The 15,087-nt window shown below is 45.7% G+C and overlaps 3 protein-coding genes across 3 annotated transcripts; 2 read left to right on the top strand and 1 right to left on the bottom strand.

Moving 5' to 3' along the window:
- Positions 1-211: 211 nt before the first annotated feature.
- On the top strand, positions 212-1,768 carry LOC127762511 (uncharacterized). The gene is made up of 2 exons (XM_052287024.1): positions 212-1,683; positions 1,760-1,768. The coding sequence occupies exons 1-2, from the start codon at positions 424-426 to the stop codon at positions 1,766-1,768; spliced, it is 1,269 nt and encodes a 422-aa protein (XP_052142984.1). The 5' UTR covers positions 212-423.
- Positions 1,769-4,562: 2,794 nt separating this feature from the next.
- Positions 4,563-5,985, top strand: LOC127764587 (uncharacterized). The gene has a single exon (XM_052289484.1). It carries the CDS (start codon positions 4,563-4,565, stop codon positions 5,817-5,819), a length of 1,257 nt encoding a protein of 418 aa, XP_052145444.1. The 3' UTR covers positions 5,820-5,985.
- Positions 5,986-8,950: 2,965 nt separating this feature from the next.
- LOC127764506 (putative F-box/LRR-repeat protein 23) lies at positions 8,951-13,380 on the bottom strand. The gene is made up of 2 exons (XM_052289389.1): positions 12,942-13,380; positions 8,951-10,561 (listed from the first exon to the last, which is right to left on the bottom strand). The coding sequence occupies exons 1-2, from the start codon at positions 13,280-13,282 to the stop codon at positions 9,925-9,927; spliced, it is 978 nt and encodes a 325-aa protein (XP_052145349.1). The 5' UTR covers positions 13,283-13,380; the 3' UTR covers positions 8,951-9,924.
- Positions 13,381-15,087: the final 1,707 nt, after the last annotated feature.

The raw sequence follows: 15,087 nt of genomic DNA on the forward strand, positions 1-15,087 counted from the left end.
GGACATTTCATGTTCTGAATCTTCCAAATCAGTAGGAATGTGGGGGCAGCAGCCCCTCTTAGAGCTGTGTAAATTTTGTGAAAGAACATAACTGAAGTTTTTTTTTTACTTTTAATACGGAAAGCACTGCAGTATAAACAAAGATAATCTTCTACAATAAACTGAAATGAATGCAGAACAAGCAGATACTGTAACATAGTAATGTCTGGAGATCAGTATAGAACAATGGAAATGCAGAACAATAGGAGAACTTGGAAACCAAGAAGAAAAGGATTAGAGGCCGCGTGGCTTCAGACGAGAAGCCTATAAAACCGCAGCAATCCCCTCCGCAACGAATCTTCCCACTTGCCCTCTTCTTCTTCCCACCATTCCCAATCCCATCAAAAGTTTCCAGAAACTCATCCTCCTCCTCCTCCCCCTCCCATGGCCGACGCAAACATGGCGTGGGCGGAGCTCCCCGAAGAGTGCCTCGCCGGCATCCTCCACCACTTCCTTTGCCTCTCTGACCACTCCATGTTCTCCGGTGTCTGCACACGGTGGCGCACCATCGCTATGCGGCATCTGCCGCCTATGCAACCGTGGCTGTTCATGCCGTCCACCAACGCGACCTCCTTCTGCGTCGCCTGCGAGCGCACCCACCAGGGGCCCCGCCTACCGGACAACGCCCGTGGCGCGCGCTTCTGCGGCGCCCACCTTGAAGGTTGGGTCGCCGCCGCCGAGATTCCGCATGATGACCGCTCTGTCCCGGGGAATCTTGCCCCCGCTCTGCTCAACCTCTGCACCGGCGAGCGCGTCCTCCTCCCGAGATCCCTCCGCAACAACAACCCTGATACCACCTTCATCAACCACATCCAAGCCGTCATCCTCTCCTATAACCCATGTCAGGCTCACCCGTACTACGCCGCCGCCATAGTTTCCGGCAAGCCCAACATCATGTTCTGGCGCCCCGGCATGAGCGATTGGGTGCCGCCGATGCTCAAGTGGGACTCGGGGTTCAAAATGTGGCAGAAGCAGCTATCCAAGGACCCAATCGAGGACGCCAAATACATCTTCTTCGGCCCGCTCGGTGGGGGATTCTATGTCCTCAACAACAAGGAGGACCTCCTGGTGTACGCCCCCAAGGCCAACGACAGGCACGGCGAGCTCACGATGTCATCCGTGAACAAGTACCAGCTCCGCAGAAATCCCCGGCCCACCATGCCGGAGCCAGGGGAGGTGCTCGCCCGCTACCTCGTGCTGTCTTCCCGCGGGCATCTGCTCATGGTCGTCAGGTTCGTCTCCACGGAGAAGGCCACGGTGGCGTTCGACGTCTTCAAGCTGGAGCTGAAGCCGCCGTCCTGGAAGAAACTCACCTTGGACACCCTCGCAGACCAGACGATCTTCCTCGGGCGAGGCTGCTCCTTCGCCGTCGAGATGAGGAAATCCAGCCAGTGCCCTCCCAACATCTACTTCCTGGATGACTCCGCGAGGTTCAACGGCGCAGGAAGCTCGACCTCGCAGGCGCAGCAGGTCCAGGGGCCGTTCCCCTGCGGCGACATCGGCAGATGCTGCGAACAGGGCATCGTCCGCTGCCTGCCGCGAGAGCCGCCATCAGACCCCTCGCCGTGGACTTGGTTCTATCTGCCCCCATACGTCGCCTTTCTTGAATGGTTTAAGACGCAAGCAATCAAACAACTGGAACAGGTGAGACTGCATGTGCATCAGGATGGGTAGAATTTTGTGCATATTGTTCAGCATTCTGTTAATTCTGCTCCTGTAGTCCTTCTAAATTTGGCAACACGTTTGAGTAAGGATTGAGCCATGAATCCTTGTTACTATAACATGAGATGCATGAAAGATTTGATATCGATGATGCCAATATTTTAGACTTGCAGAGTTGCAGTTCTGATTTTTCCTAACACATGAAGGTTGTGATCTCTGTTATTATTTCTTCCATTGATATGATGCTTGATGCCTTTGCTGTGCTGTTAATCATTTTAACATTCTGCTGTGTGAAATTTTGATCTCCGCATTTGTCTAATGACTGAATGATACAGGCTACAATTCTCCTAATTCACTTCATACAGTTGATTATTAAATTCGGGCTGCTACAGTCATGTTGGAGTTTTCCTCATTTCTTATAGGTTCTTTCAAATGTTCTTACGAATTTCAAATGCGAACCTGGTTTGTAATTGCTGTGCTAAAATGAAACATAATTCAGCAGTCCTGGTGTGCTGAACAGGGATGTATGTGAACCTGGCTGCAAATGTTTAATTTGGTCAGTGTAGAACAAAGGAAATGTAGAACCTGGCTGTTGCTGCTTGGTGAAGCACTGAGTTGCCTGAATTTGAGGACATGCCACCATCGACAGGAAGAAGTTGATATCCTGTATGATTGCAAATTAGAATTATACTGGCACGTTAACTTGTATGACCCTTGATTGAGTAACAACTGAAGGCAAATTAGAATTATTTCCCTATCATTTTCCTTATTAGCTTTTCAACTATGCTTAAGAATTGCAGCCTGCTTAAGATTAAAACTGTGAGCATTTTAGTAACTGCAGAACTGCAGATAGTATGACCTCAGAACACTCCACAAAAATGGGTCTTTTCTTTGTGACTGCACAAAACAGGTGTTTATTGATCATATCGTAACATTGGGCACTCCGGCTACATATCTGACCAAATATCGATAGGGAAAAGTAAAACCGGTTCGGAGCAATATTGTTCGGTGAGCTACATTGACAGGGTGTCGTGACATTCTCTGGATAATACCGTGGCAAGTTTATGTGAGCTCATTAATTTCAGCTGAAATGAAATAAGTATAATTGGAATATGTGGCAAGTTTTTTATCCATTAACAATTATCTTATTCTTCAATTTTTGCACTGAAGAAGTGGGAAACGAAAGCAGTTTAGTTACTTGAATCAACAGAAGGGAAATGAAAATGGTGGCAGTGACATGTGCCTATTGAAATTTACTAAAGATTGAAGGACCATTCCTGTTCTGAATCTTCCAAACCAGTGAAAGGAATGTGGGGCAACAGTCCATCGTAGAGCATTGTAAATTTTGTGAAAGAACAAAACAGAAGAATTGTTTACTTTGAATAAGGAAAGCAGTGAAAGCACTGCAGTATAAACAAAGATAATCTTCTAACAAACTAAAATGCAGAACAAACAGATACTGTAGCAGAGGAATGTCTGGAGATCAGTGTAGAACAATGGAAATACAGAACTACTCATAGTTATTAGGACCGGACCGGTAATTGAACCGGCGAGAGCGTCGGTTCACTGGTTCATTGGTCCAACCGTTATGAACCGGTTGAACCGCCGGTTCGATTGTTTTGAACCGGTCAAATCGAACCGGTGACAAAGTTACCAACATAATACATATATACTATATCAAATACTAAAATATCAAAAATGCAAGCCTCACAAAGCAATTTCACCAACATCACACTCACACATGCATAAAAGAAAGTGCCAATAGTAGGTGTAGCAGTACCTCTTTTTCTTCCTCTCTTTGATACATTGCTGTGTGTGGAAACAAATCAACGATAAGCACCTCTAAGGCTCTAACATCTAACAATATTACAGTAAATCTGATTTTTTTTAAGTATGAAACTACAAGGAAAACTATCAAGCTGTAAATTTTTAGTGTCAAACAATAAAGCACAACTAAAATAGCAGCTTGCAATAGTAAGAAAGAGTACGTACCATACTACCATCTGCCATGGCACACCAGAAGATCAGGAGCAGAGAAGCAGCCACCGGATCTGGAGCTTGCCGTCGCCGCCTTCTGCAATCCGGCGTCGCCGCCGCTCCGACCTTCGCGTGCCACTGCTAGCTTAGGCGCCGCTGCTGCTAACTTCCGCGCCGCACGCCGCCGTCGCTCCTAGCTTCACGCGCCGCCGCCGCCACTGCTAGCTTCCGCGCCGCCGCCGCTGCACGGCTGCAATGCTGCGACATGCAAGCCTATGATGTCGCCGCCTCCCAGGCTCCTACACGCTGGCACGCTACGGCTGCGCCGCCGTCGCCGCCTTCTCCAGCCCGGCGCCGCCGCCGATGCATTGGATTTGGGGATCGATAATGTGCGTGCGGGATAGGAGAGGAACCCCAAAACTAAAATTTTACGATTTTACCCACCCCTCACTTGAGTAATGCCAGAAAAGTTGGGGCTAAGAAGGTCACATTACAAAACCGGCCGGTCCTGACAGAACCGCCCGGTTCACCGGTTCCACAAAAAACCGGCCGGTTCGCCCGGTTTTTAGCGGTTCGATTGCAGGGACGGTCTGTTAAGCGAACCGAGCCGCTGTAGTCTCTGGTTCCGGTTTTTACCGGTCGGACCACCGGTCCGGTCCGGCCCTAATAACTATGGAACTACTACAGGATAACTTGGAAACCAAGAAGAAAAGGATTAGAGGCCGCGTGGGCGCGTGGCTTCAAACGAGAAGCCTATAAATATGAGCTGCTCTCTCTGTAACCGCAGCAATCCATCTCCTCAACGAATCTTCCCACCATTCCCAATCACATCCAAAAGTTTCCAGAAACTCCTCCTCCTCCCCCCCACCCCCCCCCCCCCTCCCATGGCCGACGCGAACATGGCGTGGGCGGAGCTCCCCGAAGAGTGCCTCGCCGGCATCCTCCGCTACCTCCCTTGCCTCCCTGACAAAGCCATGTTCTCCGGTGTCTGCAGACGGTGGCGCAGCGTCGCTTCGGCGCACCTGACGCCTATGCAACCGTGGCTGTTCATGCCGTCCGCCACCGCGACCTCCTTCTTCTGCGTCGCCTGCGAGCGCACCCACCACCACCAGAGCCCCCGCCTGCCGGACGATGCCCGCGGCGCGCGCTTCTGCGGCACCTTCCTCGAGTGCTGGGTCGCCGCCGCCGAGATCCCGTATGATGAGCCTCTGCCGTGGAATCGTTTCCCCGCTCTGCTCAACCTCCGCACCGGCGAGCGCGTCCTACTCCCGAGACACCTCCGCACCAACAACCCTGGTTCCACCGCCATCAACCGCATCCAAACCCTCGTCCTCTCCGATTCCCCATCCCAGACTTACCGGTACTGGGTCGCCGCCATAGTGTCCGGCAAACCCAACCTCATGTTCTGGAGCAACAACATGAACGAATGGGCGCCGCCGATGCTGAAGTGGGACTCGGGGTTCAAGATTTGGCAGAAGATGCTACCCAAGGACCCGATCGAGGACGTGAAATACTTCTATGGCGGCCCGCTCGGAGGAGGGTTCTATGTTCTCAACAACAAGGAGGACCTGCTGGTGTACACGCCCAAGGCCGACGACGAACACGGCGAGCTCACGATGTCGTCCGTGAAGAAGTTCGAGGTCCGGAGGAATCCCCGATCGACCATGCCGGGGCCAGGGGAGGTGCTCGGCCGCTACCTCGTGGAATCCCAAGGGGATCTGGCCATGGTCGTCAGGTTCGTCTCCACGGAGAAGGCCACGGTGGCGTTTGACGTCTTCAAGCTGGAGCTGGAGCCGCTGTCCTGGAAGAAAATCACCTTGGACGCCTTCACAGATCGGAGGATCTTCCTCGTGCGAGGCTTCTCCATGGTCGTCGAGATGAGGAACCCCTGCCTTCCCAGCATCTACTTCCTGGATGACTCCGCGAGGATTGACGGAGCGGGGGCCTCGACCTCGCAGGCGCAGCAGGTCCAGGGGCCGTTCCCCTGCGGCGACACCGGCAGATGCTGCGAGCAGGGAATCGTCCGCTGCCTACCGCGAGAGCCGCCATCGAACTCCTCGCCGTGGACTTGGTTCTACCTGCCCCAAAACGATGGCCTTCGTGAATGGTATGAGATGCACGTATTCAAACAACAGGAATAGCAGAGACTGCATGTGCATCAGGATGGGTAGAATTTTGTGCAGATTGGTTCAGCATTCTGTTAATTCAGCTCTGGTAATCCTTCTAAATTTGGCGCAATACGTTTGAGTACCATGAATCCTTGTTGCTATTTTTTCCATTGATGTGATGCCTGATGCCTCTGGTGGGCTTCTAATCGTTTTAACATTCTACTGTGAGAAGTTTCATCTCTGCATATGCCTAATGACTGAATGATGCAGGCTACAATTCTCCTAATTCACCTCATACAGTTGATTAATAAATTTGGGCTGCTACGGTCATGTTGGTGTTTTCCTCTTTTCTTATAGGTTCTTTCAAATGTTCTTACGAATTTCAAATGTGAGCCTGATTGGTATAATTGCAGATTTGCAGTGCTAAAATGAAACACAGTTCAGCAGTTCTGGTGTGCTTAACAGGGATGGATGTGGTTTCTTACTTTTTTCTTAACAGTTTGTCAGATACAAGAGATGGTCCTTTTTAATTCAGATGGTTGGAATTGATATTTGGCATGTCTGTGTACATGTGCCCTATCAGGAATGGCATTTTGAGTACTTCATTGAAGTTTTGAGATTTCAATTCATAATGTGATTCATAAGTCTAATTTGAGACATGAATGGCTCTGGCCCTCTGCTGTGATGCTAATCATTTTAACATTCTACAAAGAGAAATCCTGATCTCTGCATTTGTTTAATGACTGAATGATGCAACCGACAGGTTTTCCTACTTCTGACAGCTGATGTTGTAGTGAATATACTTGTGACAGTTGAGTCGTTGATTAATAACTTATGATTGCTACATTCCTACTGATTCTTTTCCAGTATTTTCTCAGAGATTCTTTCAAATGTTATTACGAATTTGAAATGTGGAGCTAGTTGACATTTGGTGTGTTAAAAGGAAACATACTTTCGAAGTTCAGGTTGTGCTGAAAGTCAGATGGCCATGGCATACCTGCAGTTTTTGCATTTGTTTTGAACCTTTTGTCAAGGACAAGTTATGTTCCTTTTGAATTAAAACTAGGATGGAACTGAAATTTGGCATGTCAGTGTACATCTGAAATTCTGCAGGAATGGCATTTTGTGCACTTGGACCTGAAATTTCATTTGGAGCTTTCTATTCACAATGTGAGTCTTAAGTGTCTGATTTTAATCGTCTAATTTAAGACATGAATGGCAGTGATGAAAATTTGAGATTGTCTGCAATCGACGACGTGCTCACAGTAAGAAGTTGGTATAGATTTTAAGTTGTTATTAAGTTTTTTTAGATGGGAGTTGATTTCGGGTACCCATAAAGGTTGTGCACTTGTGCTCCGTACCGAGGAATCAGGCATCAGCCTGTGGTTGTGACCTTTATCTGTTCCTGTTTCTTGCCTGCATGCCTGATGCGTCTGTTCTGTGATGATTCACTTCTGGCAGCTGATTAATAACTTACGATTTTCATGTTCCTGTTGATTATTCCCCTCCTTCCTCAGATATTATTTCAAATATTTTTTTCTGAATTTCAAATGGAAAGCAAGCTGGTATTTGCAGTGCTAAAACAAAACATAATTCATAAGCTTAGGCTGCCGAGGCAAAGCCACCCATTCCGTGCTCTCCTTAGCTGGATCCGGCTATGAGGCAGGTGGGCGATGGGATGGAGGAGGCATGAGCCGGCGCGCAGGGGGTGGTGCATTGTAGAAGGCGCTAGCGACGGGATGTTGCGATGGTAATATCAGGGGCAGGATTGGAAGTCGGCCGACGAAGGGCATCAGTTCGCTGTGGTAGAGTTGGACAGTGGTAACTGAGATGGCGGGCGACAGAGCACGGCGTGAGGGTTGAGGGGGTCCAGGCATAAGTCTAGCCTAGTGTTTCATTGGGCCAGCAATGGTGACGCCGGCGGAGCACCGTAACCTCCTTGGGGCACTGTAGAGGTACTTCCCTTCCGCCTCTCTTGACGGGAATCTCTAGGTGAAAACCATGACTAGGTTCCTGGACCGGCGATGGCGGCGTATTTGACATCGTAACCTTCGTGGAGGCGTCTTTTTTTTTGGAGATTCTATCATGTGGTGTGGTTGTTGGCTTAGCAACGATTGGCCACGCATAGCGGCGGTACGTTCGGTGCTAGGCTCCCCCTCTCAAGGGCTTGTATTTGTGTTGTTGGTGCATAGTTCCTAGGCGCGCTATGGTGCACGGCCAACCTCGACAGCCTCTATCGTTGTAAAAATTTTCACAACATTTTTTTCCTCGGTCTTAATACCATTCGATGGCCTCTTCTTAGGCCATTCTGGCAAAGAAGTTCAGGTTGTGCTGGATATCAGGTGGTACTTGCTGAATTGGGTATTCTCCTTTAGCCATGGAATATCCGTTGTTTTTTTTTTTTTTGCTATATTTATTTCGATGAGTTTGTCCAATACATGTGATCATCCTTTTGAATTCAGATGTTTGGAATTGAATATTTTCCATTTCAGTGTAGTTGTGATGTAATCATGAATGGCATTTGTAGCACTTCTTTAATGTTTGAAGTTCCATTTGACAAATTACAATGTGAGCCATAATTTGTGTCTGGTTGCAAATGACTGCTTTTAGAAATGAATGTCCTTTTGTTAATACTGCAGAATTAGGATGGTAGATTATCTGCTTCTCTAGCATTTATTGGGTGTTGGAAAGTTGGATGTATTGATTATATGTAGAGTCTTTTGATTACTTGTCTGCACCTATTTACATTTCGTGTGTTCTTGTTCAGAATGTCCTGGACTATCTTTCTTCAAGAAACTGAATATTAATTGCTCAATTGTAAGAATACATTGTACTAGTGTTACAATAAGAGCGTCGGATTCCTGAGTCTTATTGAAAGTTTGAAACACTGGACATTTGTGATATTTTTTTACTGAATATCTACAGGGAAAAGTACAGTTCACCCTGAGAAAAATTATCAGATGTGCTACAGTCATTGGTGCTTTGCAATGCCACATAACTATTCTCTAGATATCACTGTGATAAGTCTCACGGTACATAATATGAGTTCATTTCAGCTGAAATGAGGATAATATGCAATGTCAATTAGCATGTTCTGTGTGGCATTTCCTTCAATATTTAAGCTGAAGAAGAGGGAATGCAAGCTGTTTAGTTAGGCCCTGTTTAGTTCCCAAAACAAAAATTTTCACGCTATCACATCAAATGTTTAAATGTAAGAAAAAAAAACCAATTACACAGATTGCGTGTAAATTGTGAGATGAATCTTTTAATCCTACAGTAAACATTTGCTATTGACGGATTAATTAGGCTTAATAAATACGTCTCGCAGTTTCCTGGCGGAATGTCCATTACCCGATGATATGAGGAGCGCGAAGAAGTTAGAGCACAAAGATGACATAGGATCTGAAATCGATGACCTGCTTACCAATCATGGAGGTGAATGCGACGCAATTCAGTTCTGGCGCATGCAAAGCTCTCCATTTTCTCATCTATCCGGTGTGAAATGGAAGTAGTATTAGTGTTCTTTTGTTATAGTATTTCTTATCTGCTCGCCGTCATTAGAATTACAGGGCTGCAGAGTGAAACAAGACTCTTCCAAACCAAACATTGTAATGGAATTAGATAACATTCCCCACTGAAAGTCTAAAACCAAACTCCTTTTTCATTGTTACAATTGCCTCATCGACCAAGTACCAAGTCAAGGAAGCCTTCTAGGCCGTGAAGGTGTTATCGTTTAGTGGTACTCACCATAACCAGACATTGTAATGGAAATGGAATCAGCATTTTCTGACGAGTTATCTTTTAGTGGTACTCACCATAACAAACTTTAAATCAAAACGATTCAGGAACCAGATGAACACATCGCAAAGTTTGCTTCTCAGGAATGCAATATTATCACATTTGCAAGCATCCTACTCAGAACATGTCTGCAAAACTACAACTCGTAGCAAAGTCAACATATAATCAATTAGATTCTTGGATAATGAGGCCAGAAAAGAACACTGAATATAAACACCAGGAGATCTGCTGTAAGTGATAAACATTGCCGCTGATATGAAGACCTAATTCCATATTCTCAACACACAGAAGCACCAAACCGTTCTAGCTCTCGATTTTCACATGCACAGTGCAATTCTCATCAGATATCAAATTCATCGTACATGCCACCATCTGAGCCCCCATCATCATAATCATCCATATCATCAAAGTCAGCATCATCGTCATCAGTGACCACATCCAGCAGATCATCATACATATCAAGCTCTAAATCAGAACCAGAAAAGGCACTGCTGCTGAAAATGTAAGCCCGGTACTTGAAATCAGAGATCGAGTCATGAGGAAGCTTAAGATCTCTTATCCTAGAACACTTTGATTTCAGAGCATCATCCATTTGAATGCTGTAGCACTGGCGTATGTCCAGGGATTCAAGGTGCTGGCAATGGTCAAGGATTGACATCAGCCCATCATTAGTTAGCTTGTTGCCAATCAGCTGAAGCTCTCTGAGCTTGGGCATATTGCTTGCAATCCCTAATGCTTCAGTGTCATCATCCATGATATCAGGGGCTGCATAATCCATTTGTAAAGTATAACGTTCGTTCAGCCTGAAGCATTTGAGCTCTGGGCAAGCTTTGCCAACAGATGCACATACATCACCATACAAAGAACAGAATGTAATATCCAGCTCCTCAAGCCGAGGAAAGCCCTTCATTGCCTCTGCCATCCCTTCATTACTGACATTAAGGCACATGCTGAGTTGAAGGCTCTTCAATGAGGCTCTACATGGAAAGATAGATATATCCATGTAAGTGGACAAAATAAGAAAGGTCACTTATAGAACATTCATGGTAGAAATAAGTAAAATGGTCCATTAAGTAAAGTACTGGGTGCAGAAACATTGATAATAATCAGAGCAGTATACACGACCTGCTGGATGCCTAACTAGCTTCAACACACAGTTCTAAAAATTAACATCACCTGAGCTGATACCATGCGGATGTCATTATATCACAATGTCAAACCATAGAAAGTTAGAAACAATACATAGAAGAATGAACGAACTATCCATATCATAGAGACAACATAATCTCAGCTACTAACTAAGAAGTCTATGTCTCTAGAGCTAGTAGTCTAGATGACCAGATGAAACAAAATAATCCATGCATACTAAGCTGGATGATAAACTGTGTATTGGTTGCTGCGCTGTCAAAAGGCCAATTTCTTCAGTGATAACAAGCCTACACTATGCTATGTTAATATTGGTCATGACTTAAACCAAGGCATAACCGAAATAGTGGGAATACAAGTTCATTTGGATTGCAACCATACTGTTTGCCCTTTTATTTAGTAAAATCGCTAGTGTGGGAGCTGGATCAATGAAATATATTGCCAGTTTTATAACCATGCTTGTGCTTTTCTGATTGTTTGTCCTTCATTGATTGTATTTATTTTGAAAACTAATCAAATAATCACACCATGCAGTAAAGAACAAAGGATATTGCAAAAGTGTGAGAAGTGATTCGATTTATCCAAAATTTTGGCGAAGATTCCACTACACACATCTCAGCCAATATTTGACAGGAAGGGCAAGGGCAAGACCTATCAGTGGGCATGCTAAAATTTGGTATGCATCCAAGCAGTAGCCAAAAACATGGGGGTATCACCAACACTTTGGCAGGCCTGGCTTAGGCATTTCGTCAAGTTCAACAATTTACATCAGGCTCTTGTTACAAACAATCCTAACATGATAAAAAAATGAGCAACCTAACTCTAATGTTCTTCCTTAAATGCATACAGTTGTTTTGGAAATGCCCTTACAAATTCTAAAGTAAATCGATAACAGGATGTGTGTTTTGGAGGTTACCAAGTTATATACGCTCTACATATTACTGTGGAACAAGAGAGATATGATCTGGAGTTCTTGACTGTCAGACCACCTGCCTTTAGGTGAAGAACATAAACAGGAAAAGGCAAATAAGTGTTACTTAATTAAACCACAACTAACAAAGTTTACAAGGGTCTTGCACAATAGGTAGTACATAAGGAGAGAGCCAGCATCTAGCATGTGATTTTCTATCAATGAATGGATTGAAGTTTCCAGGACATGCTATGGTACCTCCGTTCAAAAACAGATGTCATTTAACCATATAGGCAGTGAAACCTTTAACATAATATTAAATTTGTCATCCAAAGTACACCAAAATCATTATATTTGTAAAACTAGCATTAACGCATATATAACCATAAAAAGTAATACCAAAGCTGTGTATTGCATACTTTGCTGTCAAGAGACTTTCTTCAATTATAACAAATCTCTGCCACCCCAAATACATATCGATGCTATGTTATAGGGATGTCTAACTGTATAAGGGAATATGTTTGGTACAAATGAAAGTGCATCATGTCAGTATGATTTAGGAATTCATAAGGAGTTCAATGCAGTTTCCTATAAGTTTGTCCAAAGCTAGGAACTAAACAATATCTTGCTCTATGGAGGCAAGATAGGTGCAGGAATAGGACTACAGACATAAGCAATTTTCTGGTACAAGAACTGGATTATCACTAAAATAACATTAAGCTCTGATTGATTTATTTCATATGCGAAAAATATTTTTTTAGATGACCTACAGTACTATTGGATCAGTTCAGACTCCCAAGCCTCAGCATGTTTATTTGATCCTTCTTCTATATGAATAACTACCAGCCATTTCTAGAGTTTTTGGGAAGGTTAGTACAACTTGCTCATTTCCATCAGGAATTACTTAGAACAAACACATTAAAGGCGACATGAACAAAAGTTCACGTTCAAATAGAGAAACATGATTGAAAATTCCAAACAAACACAGTGAATTTAAAGAACAGTGTGGTTCCATGATGGAAATTAATAAGAGAAGGGTCTAACTAGAAAAGGGATATTTAACATCAAACGCACTCTAGTAAATGTAAATAACAGGTCAACATTCTCCTACCAATCCAACTTACTGAGATCTTAATTTTCACAAACAGAGACGTTAAATAAAACTGTGTACAGAGTTCATCTAGATTGGCTAAGATCGCACAAAACAGTACAACACAGCATGAGAGGTAAATTAATGCGTCCGTCCTATTCAACATGCAAGAAGCAGAAATGCAATGGGGAGGGGGAAATGCTGCTGCCACCTCTCGGAGATGTAGAGGAGGAGGCCGTCGGTGACGAAGGAGTCAGCCCAGAAGGCCTCCATGGTGCCGGCGGCGCGGTCCACCGCGGCGCGCGCCATGGCCACCGCCTCGTCGACCTCCATGATGTCTCCCTGGTGGCTCATATCCACGCGGCGCCACAGCGTGGGGTCGGTCGCCGCGAGCCGGCGCCACGCGCGGCACACCACCCCGGCCCCGACCAGGAGGTCGGTCACGTCCAGCTTCCCGAACACCGCCGCGAGCGCGTCCGACGGCATCTCCGCCCAGTCGCGGCTCTCGACCTCGCCCTCCGCCATTTCCGTCGGCGGCGGCGGCGATGACATGGGGGCTAGGGTTTGTGAGATTGGGGGGAGAGACGGTGGGGGTTAGGTGGTGGAAGAAATCATTCATTCATTCATTCACGCTCGTCACACCCCCACACGGTCACACTCACACCTACTCCTATCTCGCGCGGTGATATTCTGGCAATCATCAACAGTTTCGGGGGAAAAAAAGTACACTGAAAGATTTGCCATTCATTTCAGGTTTCTAAAATAATACTACCTCCGTTTCAGTTATAACACTTTTGAGCACTATCCATATTTATATAGGTGTTAATAAATCTAGACACACATATATGCATAGATTCATTAACATATATATGAATATGGACAATGTTAGAAAGTCTTATAATATAAAACGGAGAAAGTAAAAACTACTATAAGAGCAGCTATAATAATAAATAATAGATATGATATATAGAACATGGGCGAGCGACAAATTAGCCACTCTAGTCGCTCGGCTGCACGATTGGCTCGAGGACGAGGGGTTGCCCCTAGTCATCACCGTTGCGTCCCACAGGCCATCGCCCTCATTTTGCCGCTGTTGTCGTCATCCTTGTCCTCGTCCACTTCAACCACTCTTGTCACTTCCGTACACTACTATATCGTTGCTCACGTCCATCATGTCATGCCAACCCCCGTCATCACCGTCTCTTGAGCTAGCAACCGCCGGCGACATCACTGTCTCTTGAGCTAGCAACCGCCGAAGGCAAAGAAGACAAGGAAGAACGAAAGAGAAGAGGTGGGAGGAAGAAAGAGAAGGAATGGGAGAAGATAGTGGATCCCATTAAAATAGTAAAATAATATTTGTGATACAGTACCTCTATTGAATAGACTAGCTATAGTGCTTACTATAGATGACTATAGATGACATAGCAAGCCAGTGCAGCTAACAGTTGGCTCTCTTATTGACCTTGCTCTAAAAGATCGTAATAATGATGGTGATTCTCCCTTCAAACACTGACATCCTTCTCAGGATCTTCCACTTTAGATCCAGCAACTGAGATTCATCCCATGATCCACCCCATCTCTCTTGATCGCCCCATGTCTCACCACCGTGAAAAAACATGCGTAAATCCTTGTGTTCCTCTTCTGCTCCCACAAAACAGCAGAGTGCTACCAGCTGCTCTCCCTTCCCAACCTGTCGTCGAGATCTCCCCTACGTTTGAAGCATCTAGGCCCCCGTTGTTAATTTTTGGTAATTAATGACAAGCACTAATTATGGACTAACCGTTGTCTTTGAGATATTTATTTGAGTTAGTTCCATTTATTGTGTGCACATGGATGATCATTGATGGATTAAAATTGACGGCGCAAAGCGAAGGATGAGAAGATGGTAAACTAGTGCTTTATATTTAAATTGATCGAGGTGTAGGGCGATCGAATTTGCTAGTTTAATTTTAGCTTCACCGTACTATTAAGAGGGGTAATGACCTAGCAAAGAGATGATTTTAATTGCCACATTAGGTCATTTGCATCTAGACTTGTGCTCACATTTCACATTACAACTCTTGCTATTCACTGATTGCACTGAGTTCGGCCTGACAAGGGCCGGTGTGACCGCGGCCCAAGTGCCGGTCTGATCGGCCAGGGCAGCCAGTCTGATCGCAGGGTCACAGCCGGTCTGACCACCGCCTCAAGGCCGGTATGACCAGCGGGCGCGGGCCGGTCTGACCGGCCGGCCATATGGCCGGGATGGTTGCTCTCGGTGTGGCGATACAGAGCCGCCGGAGCCGAAGTCGGTCAGACTGAGCTGGTGGCGGTCTGACCGAGCTGAGGCCGGTCTGACCGGCCACCCCATGTCAGTC

The sequence above is a fragment of the Oryza glaberrima genome, chromosome 2, assembly GCF_000147395.1.
Source record: "Oryza glaberrima chromosome 2, OglaRS2, whole genome shotgun sequence".
In the NCBI taxonomy this organism is placed as follows: Eukaryota; Viridiplantae; Streptophyta; class Magnoliopsida; order Poales; family Poaceae; genus Oryza; species Oryza glaberrima.